The sequence below is a fragment of the Symphodus melops genome (assembly GCF_947650265.1).
Source record: "Symphodus melops genome assembly, chromosome: 4".
Classification (NCBI taxonomy): Eukaryota; Metazoa; Chordata; class Actinopteri; order Labriformes; family Labridae; genus Symphodus; species Symphodus melops.
The window spans coordinates 10704428-10721937 of NC_136694.1; the positions used below are offsets into that span (position 1 = coordinate 10704428).

General features: G+C 40.3%; 2 protein-coding genes across 2 annotated transcripts; both read right to left on the minus strand.

Annotated features, from left to right (window-relative positions):
* Positions 1-1662: 1662 nt before the first annotated feature.
* LOC306822064 (inter-alpha-trypsin inhibitor heavy chain H3-like) lies at positions 1663-11383 on the minus strand. The gene is made up of 21 exons (XM_079340789.1): positions 11194-11383; positions 10923-10952; positions 10617-10640; positions 8919-9073; positions 8691-8795; positions 8359-8521; positions 8133-8243; positions 7871-7999; positions 7517-7633; positions 7266-7434; positions 7048-7173; positions 6754-6926; positions 6416-6601; positions 6185-6324; positions 5874-6034; positions 5707-5733; positions 4404-4583; positions 4067-4268; positions 3770-3942; positions 2459-2570; positions 1663-2340 (listed from the first exon to the last, which is right to left on the minus strand). The coding sequence occupies exons 1-21, from the start codon at positions 11305-11307 to the stop codon at positions 2202-2204; spliced, it is 2736 nt and encodes a 911-aa protein (XP_079196915.1). The 5' UTR covers positions 11308-11383; the 3' UTR covers positions 1663-2201.
* A 2807-nt stretch (positions 11384-14190) lies between these two features.
* Positions 14191-16448, minus strand: mustn1b (musculoskeletal, embryonic nuclear protein 1b). Its single transcript, XM_079342665.1, has 3 exons — positions 16122-16448; positions 15878-16001; positions 14191-14587 (listed from the first exon to the last, which is right to left on the minus strand). The coding sequence occupies exons 1-3, from the start codon at positions 16128-16130 to the stop codon at positions 14472-14474; spliced, it is 249 nt and encodes an 82-aa protein (XP_079198791.1). The 5' UTR covers positions 16131-16448; the 3' UTR covers positions 14191-14471.
* Positions 16449-17510: the final 1062 nt, after the last annotated feature.

Consider the following 17510-nt stretch of genomic DNA (forward strand, 5'->3'; position numbering starts at 1 on the left):
GTCCACGTTCTGGCCACATACACATAAAGCACTGTAGTCACACGTCTCCGCCTTCCCTCGTACTCTGGCAGTGAAGGCCCGGAATGCTTCGTCTCGCTCCTGATGCAGTTGGAGTAGTTCAGTGCGCAGGACACATGTGGCTACTGGAATAACTGCTAGCGCATGGCGGCCATCAAATCTGCCAATGACCCAGTGGTGGCATGTGGATTAGCTTTCAACAGGCTGTCTCCGAGACCAGGCCCAGCACACTGAAACAATTGGAAAGTAGCCTGGGTGTCGCCTATGCCCGAGCCAGTGCGGAAGACATCCCAACGACGGGTGAATACGTTCCATTCCTCTATCGATACACCGATGTCGACTTTAGGGCGATCAAGTTTTGGGCCTAGAGGTGTTGGGGCTTGAGCTGGCGTGGCCGCGGCAGGCGGGTTTTGATGAGCAAATCCATGATTAGTTAGCAGGGCTATGGCGAGGGCTTCAGACACATCTTCAGTCACAAAAGTGTATCCGGGGACAGAACATCCAACGACAACCATGGCTCCTTCATGAAGAAACACTCCTCAATGTCGAATTATGTCTTTAATGACAGAGATGAAGGAGCCCTACAATAATACAAATGATTGCAGGATAAGTGAATAGTAATAACTCCCAAATGTGACCATACAATATAACATAGGTCATAACATATTACAACATTACACATAATATGCAACCGTTGTATTCATTCCGTTTTAAAACATTAAACATTGGACTTACATGAATTAGGCTGAACGGCACAACCGTTGCGCAACTCATTAACGTGAGCATAACAACCAAAATGGCCGGTTCCTAACTGAGCCGATCATAGTAAAATCCTACATTGCCCCCTAGTGGCCAGTGATAAATCCTACACTTTCCGTCCGAACTCTCTGTGACGTAAACCAGTAGAACGCGCAAAAGCCTGACAGAAATACTACCGCCTCCACAAGGTTTGCACCTGACGTCATTCACGCAAATGTTCTTAGTAAATCACCCCCAAACGTGCAAACTTTTGCAATGACCACGCAATTTAGTACTCTTTAATTGAGATTTTAGTAAATCAGGCCCTAAGTGTGTGTATTTTTCACTTAAACATGAATCAGTTTGAACATTTCATTTATACTGTGACCTGTCATGTCTCTCTTCAGGGCAGCCCCTCCTTCTCCTATTGTGGGTTGTCTGTCTTTCCCGGTCTGTATAATCCTCATGTTTCTCTCCCTGATTGAGTGTGGTGGGTGTGGTTTCTTTCCTCAGGAGGCACCAGGTGTGCCACATCTACAATCAACCTGGGCTGTACAAAACCCCCAGACTGTCTCTCACTCAGTGCCAGATCGTTCCGTCTACCACGTGTAGGAATTCAACTTCGGCCATGATATAACCTCGAGTTGTTTTTGTTTGAGTTAGCGTGTGGAGCTAACTTTTTTGTCTTTGCTCTGCCTCTCAGATTGTTTGCTGATCATCCACTGGAGCACCTCGTCGCTTGTACCCCTCACAACTGCAACCCACCGGATCCTGGGACTTCTCACCACCCCTCCCCTTTGGCACCATTGTTTGAATCACTTTGTAATTAAATCTTGCTCACGTATTCCCTCAGTCTCTGTCGTGCTCTTGGGTCCAAATCAGGACAATTCACAACATGACCAGTAATACAGTTTGTCACCACTCCTAACTTTTATTCGGTATCATTTGTAGTAGCAGCACTACAGTGGACTTACAATCAATAGTCATGATGAACATCAGAGTTTTACTGCTTGAAAACACATTGGATCACACATCAGATGCTTTGACCTCCTCACATAATCAAACACTGAAGTCAACAAACTGTTATTTGTTTTCAAGATCAAACAGGGAGAAGACCTGAATCAAAGACTCATCAAACATGAACAATGCATCTTTTTCTGTACAGCTGGATTCCATACTGAGGTTTCCCATTTATTTGAATACAAGTGATTGCTGAGGTTGCTCTGACACATCTCCGTATTTAGGGATGTGTTACTGCTTTCCAGTTTTGGAACTCCAGCAGTAACACTGAAAGAGAGAGTGAAGTCATCCATACAGTGTTGTGTTTGTTTGATGGGTTCATGATACCAGAGCATTTATAGCGTAAATACAGGCAGATATGAATATTGATCTAAAGGGTTTGATTTAAATGATTTATGTGGCCGATATTGATTTATCATCTGTTCTTAAACAGTTTTAAAAAGGCCTGTAACAGTGTAGTCTGATGCTTCTCCATCGATGAGGCCAGTTCCATTATTGTGAACAAACCAGCAGGGGACATTTTCTCCTTTCTTCACATCCCTCCTGAAGTCTCTCTGCCAGCCTCTGTGGACACACACATGTTTCATGTACACTGACAGATATTTCAAGTGCACGTCACAAAATCAGCAGCCTATTAAATCAAAACATGTGTTACATGCTGACTAGTCATTTTTGCATGTACCTGGTCACATTGAGCTCCCGCCCTTTCACAAACATGGTGGCATCTGGTTTGTCTGGGACTTCACCTGGACGCAGGTCTGACACCTCATAATTGATCCCATGGTAAAACTGACCTGGAGGATGACCAATCATTACAGGTAAATATATTTCAGAAGTACATTTATTCAATCCCTAAATGTTCTGTAATGATAAATAAAACATGTAAAGACCCTACAGAGTGTGTGTATGAAGAAGCTATTCAGACTAAAGCTGATCTTTAAACGGTTTATTTGTGTTGTATAATGGGCATTATAATATGTGTTGAATGGGCTCCTTGGCTTTTGCAGGCAGCCATTACTTTGTCATCTGTTCTTCTTCTTTATGTTTCTTGTAGGTTTTGATAAAGGCCTGGTTAAGTTAGCTGCACAGCACATTTATAAGATGTATGTTCCTTGCTCTTCCACTCTGATACATTGTGAAAAAGTCAGTCTTTAAGACACACTTTTATAATTGCTTTAAAAGGTGGGCTGCATCTGATGTGTATATATGAACAATGCATATATATATATATATATATATATATATATATATATATATATATATATATATATATATATATATATATATATATATACACACATATCATTGTAACCATTGCAATAAATGCATACCAATATGAAATACTGAGATTCTCTCTGTCATAACCCCAAGTGGAGTTGCCATCCTTGATCTACTGGCCTGACAAGATGATGCTGATTATAACTGCGAGTGGCAGTGCTGGCATTATCTTTGTGCAAGCAATGAAGCTGCTACTTTTTTCCCCTGATCACCAGTATGTTTTTCTCCACTCATTGTTTGATTGTGTGCTTGATGCTGTGAACACATCCAACCACAATAAATATTGATAGAAATGCAATTTCCAATTACACCTGAACACTAAGATCATTTCTAACATTGTTCCAAGATTGTTTAATGAAAACATCCAAGACTGAAATAATAATGGCCAGAGGTGCAGGGTAGTAATTAAACCTAAGGCCCTTTTCACAGATGACCTGCACTCTTTAACATGACCAGAAGTTTCCAGAGGGACATGAGCCATTATAAACATACATTAAACTGACTTTGTTCTGCCAACTTCCTGCAGTCCAAAAAATATAAAATAAACCTTGAGCTGATGTGTTAACCAGGCGGGCCATTGTCTAGAGCTTTAACAGTGTAGTAACATTGTGGAGGTTTCACAGGTTCTTCAGAAACCCAACAAGAAATGCTACAGCGAACAATATCCTATAATCAGTGATGATAATGTAATTCTCTATAACCAAACAAGTAGTACCTAGCAGGCCGTGAACAGAAGATGACATAAGGTGGGTGTCCAGGGTGTAGAAACCCAGGTAGTTCCGGTGGTACGGGTGCTTCTCCCACACTTTGTGAAGCAGGATGACAAACTTGACGGAGTCTTTCAGAGTGACTGTGAGGCTGCGATCCTTGATCAAGAGAATATCCATACTGGAGGATATACAAGTGAGGGGAACAAGATGTAAGCATTTATTCTGAACTGGATTTTTTACTCATGTAGAGGAATAGTTTTCTCTTATTGAATGAGGTAACCATGGGACATGCTGCCACTAACTTGGATCCTTTGGGTGAAGCTGAATCAGACCAGTGCAGCTTGACCAGTTGGCCACCCTGAAAGACCGAGATGTCCTGAGTGCTCACAATCAGCCTCACCCCAAGAGTCTCGTGGACGATGCCAAAACGCCAAAAGTAGGTGTTTATTTTACCATCAGGGGGAATCATTTTGTCTCCTATGATCTCACCATTGACCAAAATACCTGAGGAAACAACAGGGGATTCCGTCACTCACTGTTTGACAGTCGGATTTAATTTTCAGGCACATGACGTTAATTGTACAAAATCTTGGTGCAAAGTTAGTCCATGTAGCCTTAAAAAAAGGACTCATGGCTGACCTTGTTTAAGGTCTCTGACCAGGTTGAATATGCTTCCTGGTTTGTCGTTGATGTTGAAGCACAGTGCGTCGTTTCTGTCTGGGAGCTCGATCATGAAATGAGGATCCCCGTCCACTGCAGGTGACAACAGAGTAAAATGGAAGTGATAGACAAAATGAGTAATGGTTTTATTTATATGTCGTCTTTGCAAAACAACATTTTGACTATGATGATAAAACTAAGTGTACAGCAATGCAAGCAGCTCTGTGCGCTTGTGCACAGTGGGGCTTTGGGATAAATTCCAACATGCCCATAAATGTTAAGAGAGAAGTCAGGGTAATGCTGAAGTGAGTATGATTCATCATCTAAGGATCATGAATGTCTGAACAATGTCTTTGCGATTTAAACAAGTACCGTAAATTCCGGACTATTGAGCGCACCTGGATATAAGCCGCACCGGCTAAAAATAAGTAAAAAAATGTATTTGTACATATATAAGCCGCACTTGATTATAAGCCGCAGGTGTCCACGTTATAACAGAGCTATTTACACAGAAAGATGTGACACAAAAACATTGTTTTAACTTTTAATTAACTACGTAGGCTACCGGTAACATCCGCAAATACGAAGCCTACTAACTGGAAATCCTTTATTGAACAGTGTCTGTAACACGGCTGATGAAAAAGATTACCGTAATACAGTAATACATTTCACAAGAAAAAGTCCGTCCATTCACTGCCTCAGAATGACTTCATTACTCACTTCCTCAGTCTCTGTTGTCGCTGTCAGTGTCATCTTAACGTGCAGCAGCTCTGTTAGCTTCTTTGACAGCCAGGTCGATCGCCTTTAACTTGAAAGCTGCATCATATGTATTTCTCCGTGTGTTTTCCATGATGAGGGTGCGTGCATGAAGCGCAAAATGACTGACATTAAGCTCCGACGTGACGAGGTCAAATGTTTTTGCGGCAGAAGCTCATTGTCCCGCAAGAAAAATCCATAAATAAGCCGCATCCTTGTAAAAGCCGCAGTGTTGAAAACATGACAAAAAAGTAACGGCTTATAGTCCGGAATTTACGTAGTTTAGATGGACTGACAAAATAACTGACTAGTAGAGTAAGACATTAGTTCCTAGAACCATCAAGCGAGCTCAGCAAAATATTACTTACCAAGGTAGGAGGGTGCTGACAAATAACGAAGGTTGTATGATGGATGAGGACGAGCATAAAATTGAGCTGAAACATAAAATTATGACAAGTTATAATTAAAGCATTTAATGTTCTTAATCGCAGAAACCTTTTTATGCTCAGGTTAAAACCTGTATTACCCTGTCTTTCTGCCTCTTGTCTTTGCTCTGTCAAAATAAACAGATGGACACAAAACAAATATATATTTAAAGTAACTTCAGCACCACCCTCAGGTGGCCACTATCGTTTTGAAAATGAATGTGTTAGGTTTAGTTTCCCACATCGGTCTAATGGCTGAATCTCTTACCCTCAGTCAGTTTATCAGCAATGAGCGGGCTTTCTGTTCCGTCCTCAGTTTCAGGCTTAGTGACCACCATGGAAGTAAGAGAGGTTACAAAGCCATACCTCAGGGACATGTCCAGGGCCTTTGCCATGGCATTCTCTTTCTCGTCAGCGGTAACACTCTTACTGTAAGTACAAATAGTATATGTGAATTGGCTCTCTTGGCTCTCAGATGATATGTGGATGCATCATTGATGAAGGTTTGAAATGAGAACAATCAGATTTCCAAGATAAAAAGTTTCACGTTTCAGCTTGAGTGAAATAACTCAAACTCACCTTTTCTCCAGTAGCTGCTGGATGGTTAGGTAGGCCCAAAGACGCTCTGTAAAATCTCCAAAAATGTATTCCTCATCAGGGTACATCACGCCCCAGTCTACTGCACCAGCCTGTCCCTGCACCTTGAATTCTTCTTCAAACTAAGCAGGAGGGACAAAGAGGAGTAGAGAATAATAAACAAACCTAATCTATGACCTCACTACTGTCTTGAAACTGTTTCCTTGTGCTCACCCCCTGGCCAACCACTTCCATTAGGAAGTTTTCAAGGTCGTTGTCCACCAGTTGCCCAGCCACCACGATCTCTGAGCCGTTAAACAGCTGGTTAAAGTGGTTAGTGGTGAGAAAGTCCACTGAATTGCCAGGATAACGCAGGTCAACGTCCAAGAGAAGAGTGCTGGAAACCTCCTCATAAAAACCCTGAGACAAATCCAGACACACAATGCATTACCCATGTTTGTACATTATGAGTTTATATTTTAATGTCATCAAAAAGTAGGCATTGTATAAATGTGGAAAACTGGCAAGTAGTTTTAATTATCATCTCGTAAATGGGTTCAAAGCCTTTCCACCTGAAGTTGAACTGTTGCATCTGATCCCTCGTAAATTCTGCGTGCCGATCCCTTGTTTTGTTTGCTCAATGAATCCAGGAAGGAGTAATCCACATCATTTCCAAACCCAAGACAGAACAGAGATATGTTTCCAACCACATCGGGGCTCATATTGTTCAAGATCCTAGCAGGGCCTTCGAAATGAAAAATATTTTTTAAATAAATCATATAGTTAATTTTATGTGAAAGTAAATTATGTCAATCAAACATGCACTCACATAAACTCAATGTACCTCACAGTAAGTGCACACTCACCCGAATCTGGCATTCCATCAGTCAGTGCAATAATCATATCGATGCTCCTCTCTGGCGTCCTTTGCTCTTGTCTGTCTCTTTTAAGCATTTTCACACTGTCCAACAATGCATCATTAAAATTGGTTGCTAGATGGTAAAAACACAAGAAAGGTTGTTGTTTTTTTCTTATTTTGAGAGTGAGTACATTATGTATAAAAGTGTGTCCATAAGATCATTACATCCTGAGATTCGTAATTGCTTGACGAATTCCAACGCTTCAGTCACATTTTCTGCTGATGCTTTGAAAAGTGTTTCTCTCCAGGGCATGACATTACTACCAAACAGGATGATGGCAAAATGGTCCTCCTCATGGAGGTCTTTGAGGATGGCCAGCATTGCCTCTCGTGTCTGCACAGAAGTCATGAGAAAAATGTGTGCATGGGGACACAAACATTTTAGAGTCCCACTTGTAGTCTGAACCGTCTCTCACCTGTTCAATCTTTCTTCCCTCCATTGATCCGCTCCTGTCAATCACAAACACCACATTCTTCGGGACTCTGGGCAGGTCAGGTGGAGCGAAATAGTGTACAAAGTACCCGTTAACAATCTGAAGGGGAAATAACCATTAAAAGCAGTAATAAACATATAGTTTATAGACCTATATGTTGTTCTGCAAATAATCCATAGATTTATATCTCCCATACAGAGGTGTCATCCTCAGTCAAACTGTGTGTGTGTGTGTGTGTGTGTGTGTGTGTGTGTGTGTGTGTGTGTGTGTGTGTGTGTGTGTGTGTGTGTGTGTGTGTGTGTTTGGGAGGGGGGGGTCGTTTGAGTGACAGCATACCTGAATGTCCCCAATGCCGCTCACTCTGTTTACGTCATATTTGATGACAAAATCTCCGTCAATGAAGGTTCCATCACAATCAGCACAACTCCTCTGCTGCTCTATGGTTGGTGAGAACACGATGCGTGCCTGATAAAAAGATACATACAGTCAGCTCAGCTCAAATCTTTAGATCAATAATGTATTGAATGCAAACAGGGTGGGAGTCTGATCCAGGAACTGCAGGCAAAGAATGAGACAACTTCCTCCAGGGACTGTGTACCTTTTTGTCCGTTACAGTTTTCTCCACCAGGGGGAGCAAATCATTAGTAAGGAAAGTAGCATGGGCATCAACGAAAGAAATGCCCTGTGGCTCATAGATGTTGGTCACAATCTGTCATCCACATAGGCAAAAAGACACAGACAGACAGAGAAACCAATTGTAATTATGTCATTTAAAAGATCTCAAAGAACAAAATCACCAGGAGGCCACAGCAGAACAGATTCACCTTAAACTCCTGGACCCGCTGTTTGGGTTTAACTTGATTCAGAATCTCATACTGGCCCAGCTTTCTCTGAAGTAGCTCCTCGTAAGTCAGAATAAAAGTGACATTACTTCCTGCGGCGATGTTGACAGACACAGAAAATTTCTCCATCTTTCTCCCAGAAGCTCTACAATGAAACAGAGAGAAATCGCACTGACCAATAATGCAGACTAGTAACCATCTGACACTAAACAACTGAGATCAAGGGAGTGCAAAAATCAAAGTGGAGATCCACTTTGGTTTTCTGTTTCTTGCTCTTTTTGCTTCATAAATATATTTCATCCTAACAGACTCACTTGACCAGCCCAGCGGTTTGTCCAGAGGAAACAGCCTTTTCATACTGCTTCTTGGCTTTCTCTTTCTCCTTCACTTCCCCGACGTACACCTGACCTTCAATTTCCCTGTGAAAGACAGACAACATAAAGTTGAAGTGAGCTTTAAAGCACAAGAGAATCGATGACAGTATGAACATGGTGCCAGCAAACACTGGGTATATGGTGAAAGTGTTCACGTAACCAACTGACATGCTGAAGTTGCTGATGAAGGCCGTCTTGGGTAGCTGCACTTCAAAAAATATTTCCTTGGAAGTGTTTGCTTTGTTCAGAGCCTTCGAGGTCATGACGGTGTGAGCGAAACGAGACGTCACAGTGCAGTCCACCGTCACGCTGTACACCTCCACCTGACACAGAGAGAGGCAACAAAAGCGTTTGCTGTTTTTGTGTCTTTTCTAAACTGACTTGATAATTGCAGGTGGATATAGTACTAAATAAGAACACATTAGGAGCTTTAAAAACATGACTAAAAGACAATTTAGTCACTGGTTCCACCCGGGGAATGTTTTTGTGAATCAGCCTGCAGCATGTAGAAACACATACGTGTGTGTATTTAAAATACATGTTTGTCAGTCTGTTCACTATAAAACAAACATCCATTATCCTTTAACTGGGAGTCTATTTGTCATTTATCCAAGATCTATGTGTGACCAACACAATAATCATGTGTGCCTGAGCTGAGGGCATTTTATTTGAATCCTGTTTGCTTCAGTCAGGGTGACGCAATTCCTTCCTGCCTTGATTCCCTCGGCATGCGTTCTGTTTTCTTTGAAATCTTCTGGGTAATATCCAAAGGAAATGAGGAATATTTTTCCAAGGTGGTATCTTATATCTGGCACAGACAGATATTTGACTCTCAGAGTATCACAATATTTAACCCTAAAACCTTTATCATGTGCTTTAAACACCTTAAATGGACACAGTGGACGTTTCTGTTGTCTGTTAAGTAACAATTCAAATTGTTTTGCTCAAGCGTCTACATATTTTCATTTCTTCAGGGCACTGATAGGCAAGGATGTTTGTTGCACGGATGTCATGGATTAAGAAATGTGCAAAAATGTTTGCATAGCGTACTTGCAGATAAACAATACACACATGCTGAATTATCAACTTCTTAAATGTTTTCAACTTTCTGCAGTAAAATCATAGGAGTTTGCTATAGCTGCAGGGCGCACTCACTTAGTCGTTTATTCTACATAGCCTTGGTTTATTTGGGAATGGGATAAGATTATGCTTTGTAAGAAGGGGAACATGATATAAAGATCAAGTGGCCATCAAGGGAAGGACATTAATATTAAAGTCAACTCAGCACAAAGTTAAGGACCAAAATTCAGCCAACTGGTGAAGAAATCTGAGCGGTCTCTGTATAATAAAGCACCAAAAAGAAGAATGTTTCTTTAAGCATTAAAAGTGTCACATTTACCCCATTTGTTAGTCTTGGATGTTTTCTGAAAAATATACATTTTAATAGAACTTAACTAGCCCAGTCTTCTTGTTTGGTAGCTGTAAACAGCTATACAACGTTTTTCAGCTTAAAGGTGCACTATTATGTAGATTTGGTAGTGAAGTTTGGAAGTTGGAGAACTGAAAAAATGTAGTGCTATATTTTCACAATAACTTCTCACCTAGCATTTGATCTTTAAACCAGGGACCAAACTTTCCTCTGAGGACAGTTTGTGTAGAGAGATTTGAACATATACCACAGAATCTCTATGTTTCTCCAACTTTCCCATTTCTCTACCAAAACTCCATAATGCACCTTTAAAAGCCTTTTATGGTTTATCGGGCGTGTATCTGTTTGAGCTGCTTCACTACATTTACTTTGCCCTTACAATGAAGACGTATTCAGCTGAACATGATATGTCATTTATTTTAAATGTGTTTTCTTACCATATCATCATTTGTACTTCTTTTCTGTAAAAACAAAACAAGCAGACAGACAATGCAAAGGGAGACATTTTGATTTTCAGATTATCAGAAATAAAAATTAAAGGCTGCAAAAAAACTGAAATTACATTCAAAGTTTGTACTTAAAACATGTAACTTCTTTTATGGTTCAAATGTTGTTTCAGTGTTGATGTTCAGTTCTCAAATTCATCAATGAAGTTTGTTTAATTCTAAACAAACTGGGAGATGCAGACAATATCTTTAACCTTATGACAGAACTGACTGTATGTATGATTTTTCTACAGATACCTTTAGAGATCTAGTAGCTCCTTCTGACTCCTGAAATACAAATACAGCGTATTAAACAAAAAGGAGTGAAAATTCTATAAAGACAAACACCCACATGAAGAGGAGATGTTCAGAAGAGTTAAACAAGAGTAGAAATAAAGTTGAAAACACACTTTGTGATGCACAGATGATTAAAAAATGACTGCAACTGGTATCACCAGGTTTAGTCAACACTTACATTACATTGTACTTTGAAATGAAGATATTTGCATAAAACGGTTGGTGAAATTACCTGCTGAGCCTCATGGCCCCCAGAGATGACCACAGCTCCCCAGGCCAGGCTGGGCAGCGTGAGGCAGGCGCTGGCCCACAGGAGCAGCAGTCGAACACCCTGCCGTCCAGACATGACCAAACTTCCACTGAATAGTGTCTGACTTCACTGCTGAGAAAAAGCTCTCTGCCCAGTGGGAGGGACAGCGTGTGTGTTCATGGGGTACTGACCAACACGACTGACCTCAATGTGCTAAAGTCCTTGAGCTACAAACAGTGGTCCTCAAAAGCTCTTCTCTGGCTATGATTGTTTGGATGGAGTTAGTTCGGACACAGAACACAACAGTTAAAGAGCCTTAGAAACAAAAAGTGCTGACCTTCTAGAAACAAGTGTTGTTTGTGCATGTACAGTGGCGTTTGAGGTAGTGCCAGAGGTGTGAGTACAGTCATTAAACAGTCACTGCAGACAGATAGGGATACAGATTGGGCCATTAAAATGCTCAGCAACATAAAGGAGCAGTGATTAGCATTAAGTATCCATTATGGATGGTATGGATATAGTATGGATATATGAATCAGGATATTGAGATATATCTATTTTTTAAAAGCATTGATTAATTTAAAAATCTATTCATTTTTAGGGTAGTTTCTAGTGCCAGGACATGCTATGTCAGACAATTTACTGCATGTTATAGCTAGATTTGTTATAGCTAGATGCGTAAATGTACTTGGCAATACAACCCGATTCTGATTCAGAGATAATTGTAGATAACCCCTCAATTTAAAAAACAGTTCTGCCAGTTACACACATGTTGATGGACACACTCCCTCCTTACTTAGGGTGTTTTTCTTTTTTTCCCCAGCACTCTCTAACATGGGCCTGTACTGCTTCACTTACAGTAATGTGTATGTTTGTGTGTTTGTGTCATTTCCCCCTTGCTAGGAAGCAAACAGTACAGCAGTGTAGGAAAATCACTCATAAGGTAAATTACACACACACACACACACACACACACACACACACACACACACACACACACACACACACACACACACACACACACACACACACACACACACACACACACACACACACACACACACACACACACACACACACACACACACACACACACACACACACACCCACCTAAAACAAATATGCTGATTAGTGTTAGATCTGTGCCATGTGCAAGTAGGCCTGTATATGAATCAGGATATTGTGATGTTTAACTGGAGTGAACTGGCTGGATCAAAAAGTGTTTTCATCACAATCTCAGCATTCATAGGGTGAAATTCACTGGATAACTTGTGTGTGTATTCGGAGTTCTGCAACTGTGGACCTTGCGAAGAAACTGCTTGTTTTCCTACTTGTGCAACTTGTGTTTACTGTTAGGTGAGACATCTTCATCGTGTGGGACTGTTTGGCACATACAGTTTAAAGGGAAAGGGGCAAAAAAAATTGCCCACTGCTGTTGCATCTTTTATGCTAGTGTAACTTTAGGTCTGCAATATGTTATATAGAAAGATTTAGACAGAGGTATACCTGACCATGTGTAGTGCTCGTCAACAGAGCCAGAGCTGGATCCTCATCAGGGATTCAAAGATACGATAATAAGATACGATCTGTTTATGGAATAATGGTTAGGTTGATGTCACCTAGATAGGCAGAATTTTTTCTGGTGAAATTTAAGCACAAAATACAGTGAAGGCCTTAATGGAAATAGTTATAACAGTTTTCCTCAAAGTTCAAACTTTTCAGCTTACTATTGTGTTGCCACTCGGGGGCAAGCTTTAACAAACTCCTGACATTTGATCACCCTTTATTTGCTCCATCAGCAATAAGAGTTCTGATAATATTAGCATTTCCCTGCTGAGATAAAGTCACAGTGCTCATGATGGTGATTAAACTCAAAAAGTCAACACAATGTTTCAGGTTTTGTAGGCTTCGGCTAGTACCCTAAGTAATGATTCACAACCATGGCAATTTAGGGGGCTGCATCATTTAAAGGGCGCTTTTGAATTACATCACATCAGCACATCAAAGGCTGTCCCATTTGGAAAGGTACCTTTAAATGCTTCTAACAAATTGGTCCTTCTTTTCCTGGTCAACAATAGATTTATTTGGTGCATCCTTCGTGGCCCAACGTATTCCTTGTACATCAATACAAACAGGCTGTTGGACTCTAAAAACAGTAATGCACTCCAATAAAGGCTTTTTTGCCTTTATTGGATAGGTTAGGGGGATGGCATGCCTCAAAACTATTGAGATTATTATGTGGCAGCATGGCAAGCTCCATACCAGAAACATAAAGTCAGAAGGAAAGTATGTATTTTCAAAAGCATTGATTCATTTTGAATTAATTCGTTTTGAGGGTCATTTCTAGTGCTAAAATGGCTGAGATCAGATTCGAACCCACAGCCTCTACAATGAGGTCTATAAGTAGCCTCTAGAGGCACAAAACTGGTAGGCTATTTGGCACCCTTTATACTCTTTTATATGTAACTTCATAGATTCAACTCAGTCTTAGCAAATAAGAATCAACCTCAGAATACTAATACAGAACAGATATACTGAACACCAATAGTAATGTTGAAAAAACAAACAAATGAGGCCATAAAACTTTAAATTATTCCGTTGTGTTCCAGTGCAGCCACAGGCTAGGTGACAGTGGCAGCTCTTAGAAATAAAAAGTTTAGGGTGGGAACAATTGTTCATGCACAGGTAATCCTACCATTGAAAGGATGAAAGTCCTGAAATGAGACACAGCTCATGTCTGAAGGATGGTTTGTGTGTGTTTAGCTCACACCCTAACCTTATTAATATAATCTTCAACCCGGTTACACTTTATGTCTATCACTATGGCTGTTCAGTTAATTGATGGTCCAACTTGATTTTCTTGATGAGGTCACAACAGTTTACCAGAATGTGAGGAGCAAACGTTCATTTCAAGCCGAAGTATATATTTCATAGAAATTGGTCCCTTTTGTAGTTTACTGACAAACAACTTCATTTTAAGATATGGCAATTTTATTCATAGAAATGTACAAAAAGGCAAACAGCCAAACGATTAAACAGTATTTCTGAACACCGACACAACATTGATGTAACGATTCATTTACAGCTTAAAAACTGCATAATACAATCCTGCGCCTTTAAGTTTCATGTGTTGTGCAAAATACAAATTACTATCTCACTTAAACATTGCGTCTTAAAATACTTTTTCACTGTTATGCAGATTCAGCTTTGACTGAGAAATATGAACTCTTCAGGGTGTGTTATTTCTTCCTGCATTGTGTCTATTTGCTGAACACACTGGCACCAGGAGCTTTGGGAGCAGCAGGCTGGCTCAGGGCTGTCTCCGTCCCCGATCTCACACCGCTGAACACAGACGGAGCTGTTTTACCCATACGCTCTACACAAAGACAAAAACACATGTATCCTTTGAGAAACAGACGATTGAACCATATCTGAAACAATCGTTCCTTTAATTTAATGTGAAACACTGGCTCTCATCTGGTTCCCAGTTAAAGACTTGGAAACAGTAAACACAGGTTTCAGCTCATATTCATTGAACTGATAAATGTTTTCCATTTATCAGAGGAATACACAAGAAATCAAGATCGACCAACAGTGAAGTCCATCGATTATCCGTTTCAACTTCTGATTGGAAAATTGTTTGCTTTCAATAGTCGATGTATATTTCCCTGGTGGTCTAGTGGTTAGGATTCGGCGCTCTCACCGCCGCGGCCCGGGTTCGATTCCCGGTCAGGGAACTACCTTTTGGTGTCGGCAATGTCTTAACATTAGATTTTCCTCACGAAATTATTTCAAAGGTGTCTGTGTGAATCTGCTAAAGCAATGCTTGGCCTGTGGAATAAATGACGTAATGTAACTATCAAATGCATGGGAAATAATTGGATATAGGCTGTCCTTAGTATAGTTCTGTTTGTATAATAATTTTCAGTAGCCTGATTCAATTTTGCATTTAATGTATTTATTTTTTCACGTGATACAGATTTAATTAATTTATAATTACTCATATTGGTCTATGCACAACCGCCTGATCTTGTGCCTTAGCATTTATTTATTCAGAGATGAAATGAAAGGTATTTTTTGCGATCTGTTAAGGAGGGTGTGATTGAACCACCATTAATATCAAATTATTCACTGGCAGCGTCATCTATATAAAGCTCCTGTGAAGAATTGTTGGCTGGTTCTGAAATGCACCATAATTAATAGTTAACGTACTTCCCTTATTAACTACAAAAGCTAATAAGAACATCAAAGAGAAGAATGTTTACTTGTAATTATATAATTATAATCATCCTGCATGCCTATCGCACTTCCACAGGAGTGTGAGACGAACTTCACAGCTTGCTGCAGGAACACCTTTAAAAAAAACGGTCCATGCCAGAAATTTAATGTGAGTTGCATGTTAGAACAGGAGTAGATCAGAAAAGAGATCGGATGTACTCTTTGCTCACAGGGGGGCCCAAAGAGACATAACATGCTTGATTTTTAAGTTTTTCATATACATGGTATTTCAAGTCTACAGGCCGAGCAGGAATAATATGCACAATTTCTTAAATCCACAAAGGTTACATTTATACATGTAAGGAAAGGCAATAAAAAGTCCCAGATGTTTGACATTTTACACACTATGCTTCTGTTTCAGTGTCAGTTAATAAAAGGCTTTACTCACCACACTCCACCATGACCTCATAGGTCTTACTCTTGACCTCGCCCTTTAGTCCAAGTTTACTGCGGGCTCCTTTCAGGTCCTCCTCCTTCATTGGGGGACGCTTCTTTTTCTTTACTTCACCTGGCTGGGGTGAAGTACAGTGAACAATATGGTCAATGTTAGGGCGAAGAAAAATAAAGGTCGTAAAAACTGCTGTTAGACCTGAGCATTGTGTTAAATCTCAATCTAGGAGAGTGTAACTTACCTGAGACATGATCAGTGAAGTTTATGTCTTGATTCCACAAACACGTCCAATGTGTTTTTGGCTGGTTTGCTTTGCTCTGTTGTTGTTTTCACTCTTCCTAAGAGTGGCGTTATATAGCCTGACCCAGACCCAGTGAGTCAGTTAGACCCCTACCCTCTGTTCCACTCTCCCTGTTGTCAGTGTGTATTATTAGGTGTGACGTGAGGGGTGGTAAGGCTGGTATGGGACTTCCATCTTTTACTGTGAGCTCACAGGCCAACAGCTGGTAATTCCAGACACAACACAAGTATCCTCATTTTAAAATGTTGCTGAAGGACCTAACCCTGAATGGGAAGTCAAGAGTATACACCAACTCAAAACATCTCCATGGAGCCCAAGTGTCCAAGGGAATGTCTTTTGGGGTCTTGTAAAAAGCATTTCCTGATAGTTAACATGTGACACAACATGAGGACATCTGAAGCAAGGAAAGAGCTAAAAACGGTCCCACCATCCTGTTTGAGATAAAGGAAGGCCATTGGTGCTTTTATGAGTAAAGGCAAAAGAGAGTCTTGAAGTCCGATCAAAACATTCCCCTAAACAATCCTTAATCAATGAGCAGAGTGATATATCTTAAAACCTACAATGAGCATATACAGATAAATTACAGCATGTTTACAGATTAGTTTTAGAAATTCAACATCTGATATGGATATTTTTCTTTAACAAATCTTTTTGAATTTCTCCAGATGACATGGTATAAAGACTTTAGCAGAGGAGTCATCAGATCTGACATCAGACTCTGAAATGATGCTGTGCTCCTAGACAAAGTGACTCATTCGTTTTTAAAGACAAACTCAACCACAATGAGACAATCTGAAAGTATACTTGCTCATTTGAGTAGCTCTGTAGCTTAACTTCCAGGCTTCAAGCGTAATATGAGTTTTAAAAAAATCCAGAAGAGTTAAGACAATGTCACTCCTCACGTGTAATACTGTCTCACAGTATGTCTGTGCATGTGTTTATTAGGCCTTTCAAAGGCTTTTAAAAGCTGGATACCTGAGACAGAGCCAGAGAGAGAAAAAGAGCCACAACAAAGTGTCACACAGCAAATTAGACACTATGAGCCTATGACTCTGAACCCTACAATTCCATTTCTTAGGTGCTGTAGAAATAACTCATAGGTATCAATTGTATCTATACCGAGTCATATAGCTCTGAGGCCTCTAATATATAACTAGATCTCAATATGCTGCTATAAATGGTGAACACAACATATTTAGCATTTTCTTTTACTGAAAACATTTAAAAACTGAAATAAGTTTGTGTGCTTCTTTGTTTTTACACACGATGTATACAGCTGTCATTTGTGGTTAGAATCCGTGTTCTCACTGCTGCAGGCTCGTAGCCCCA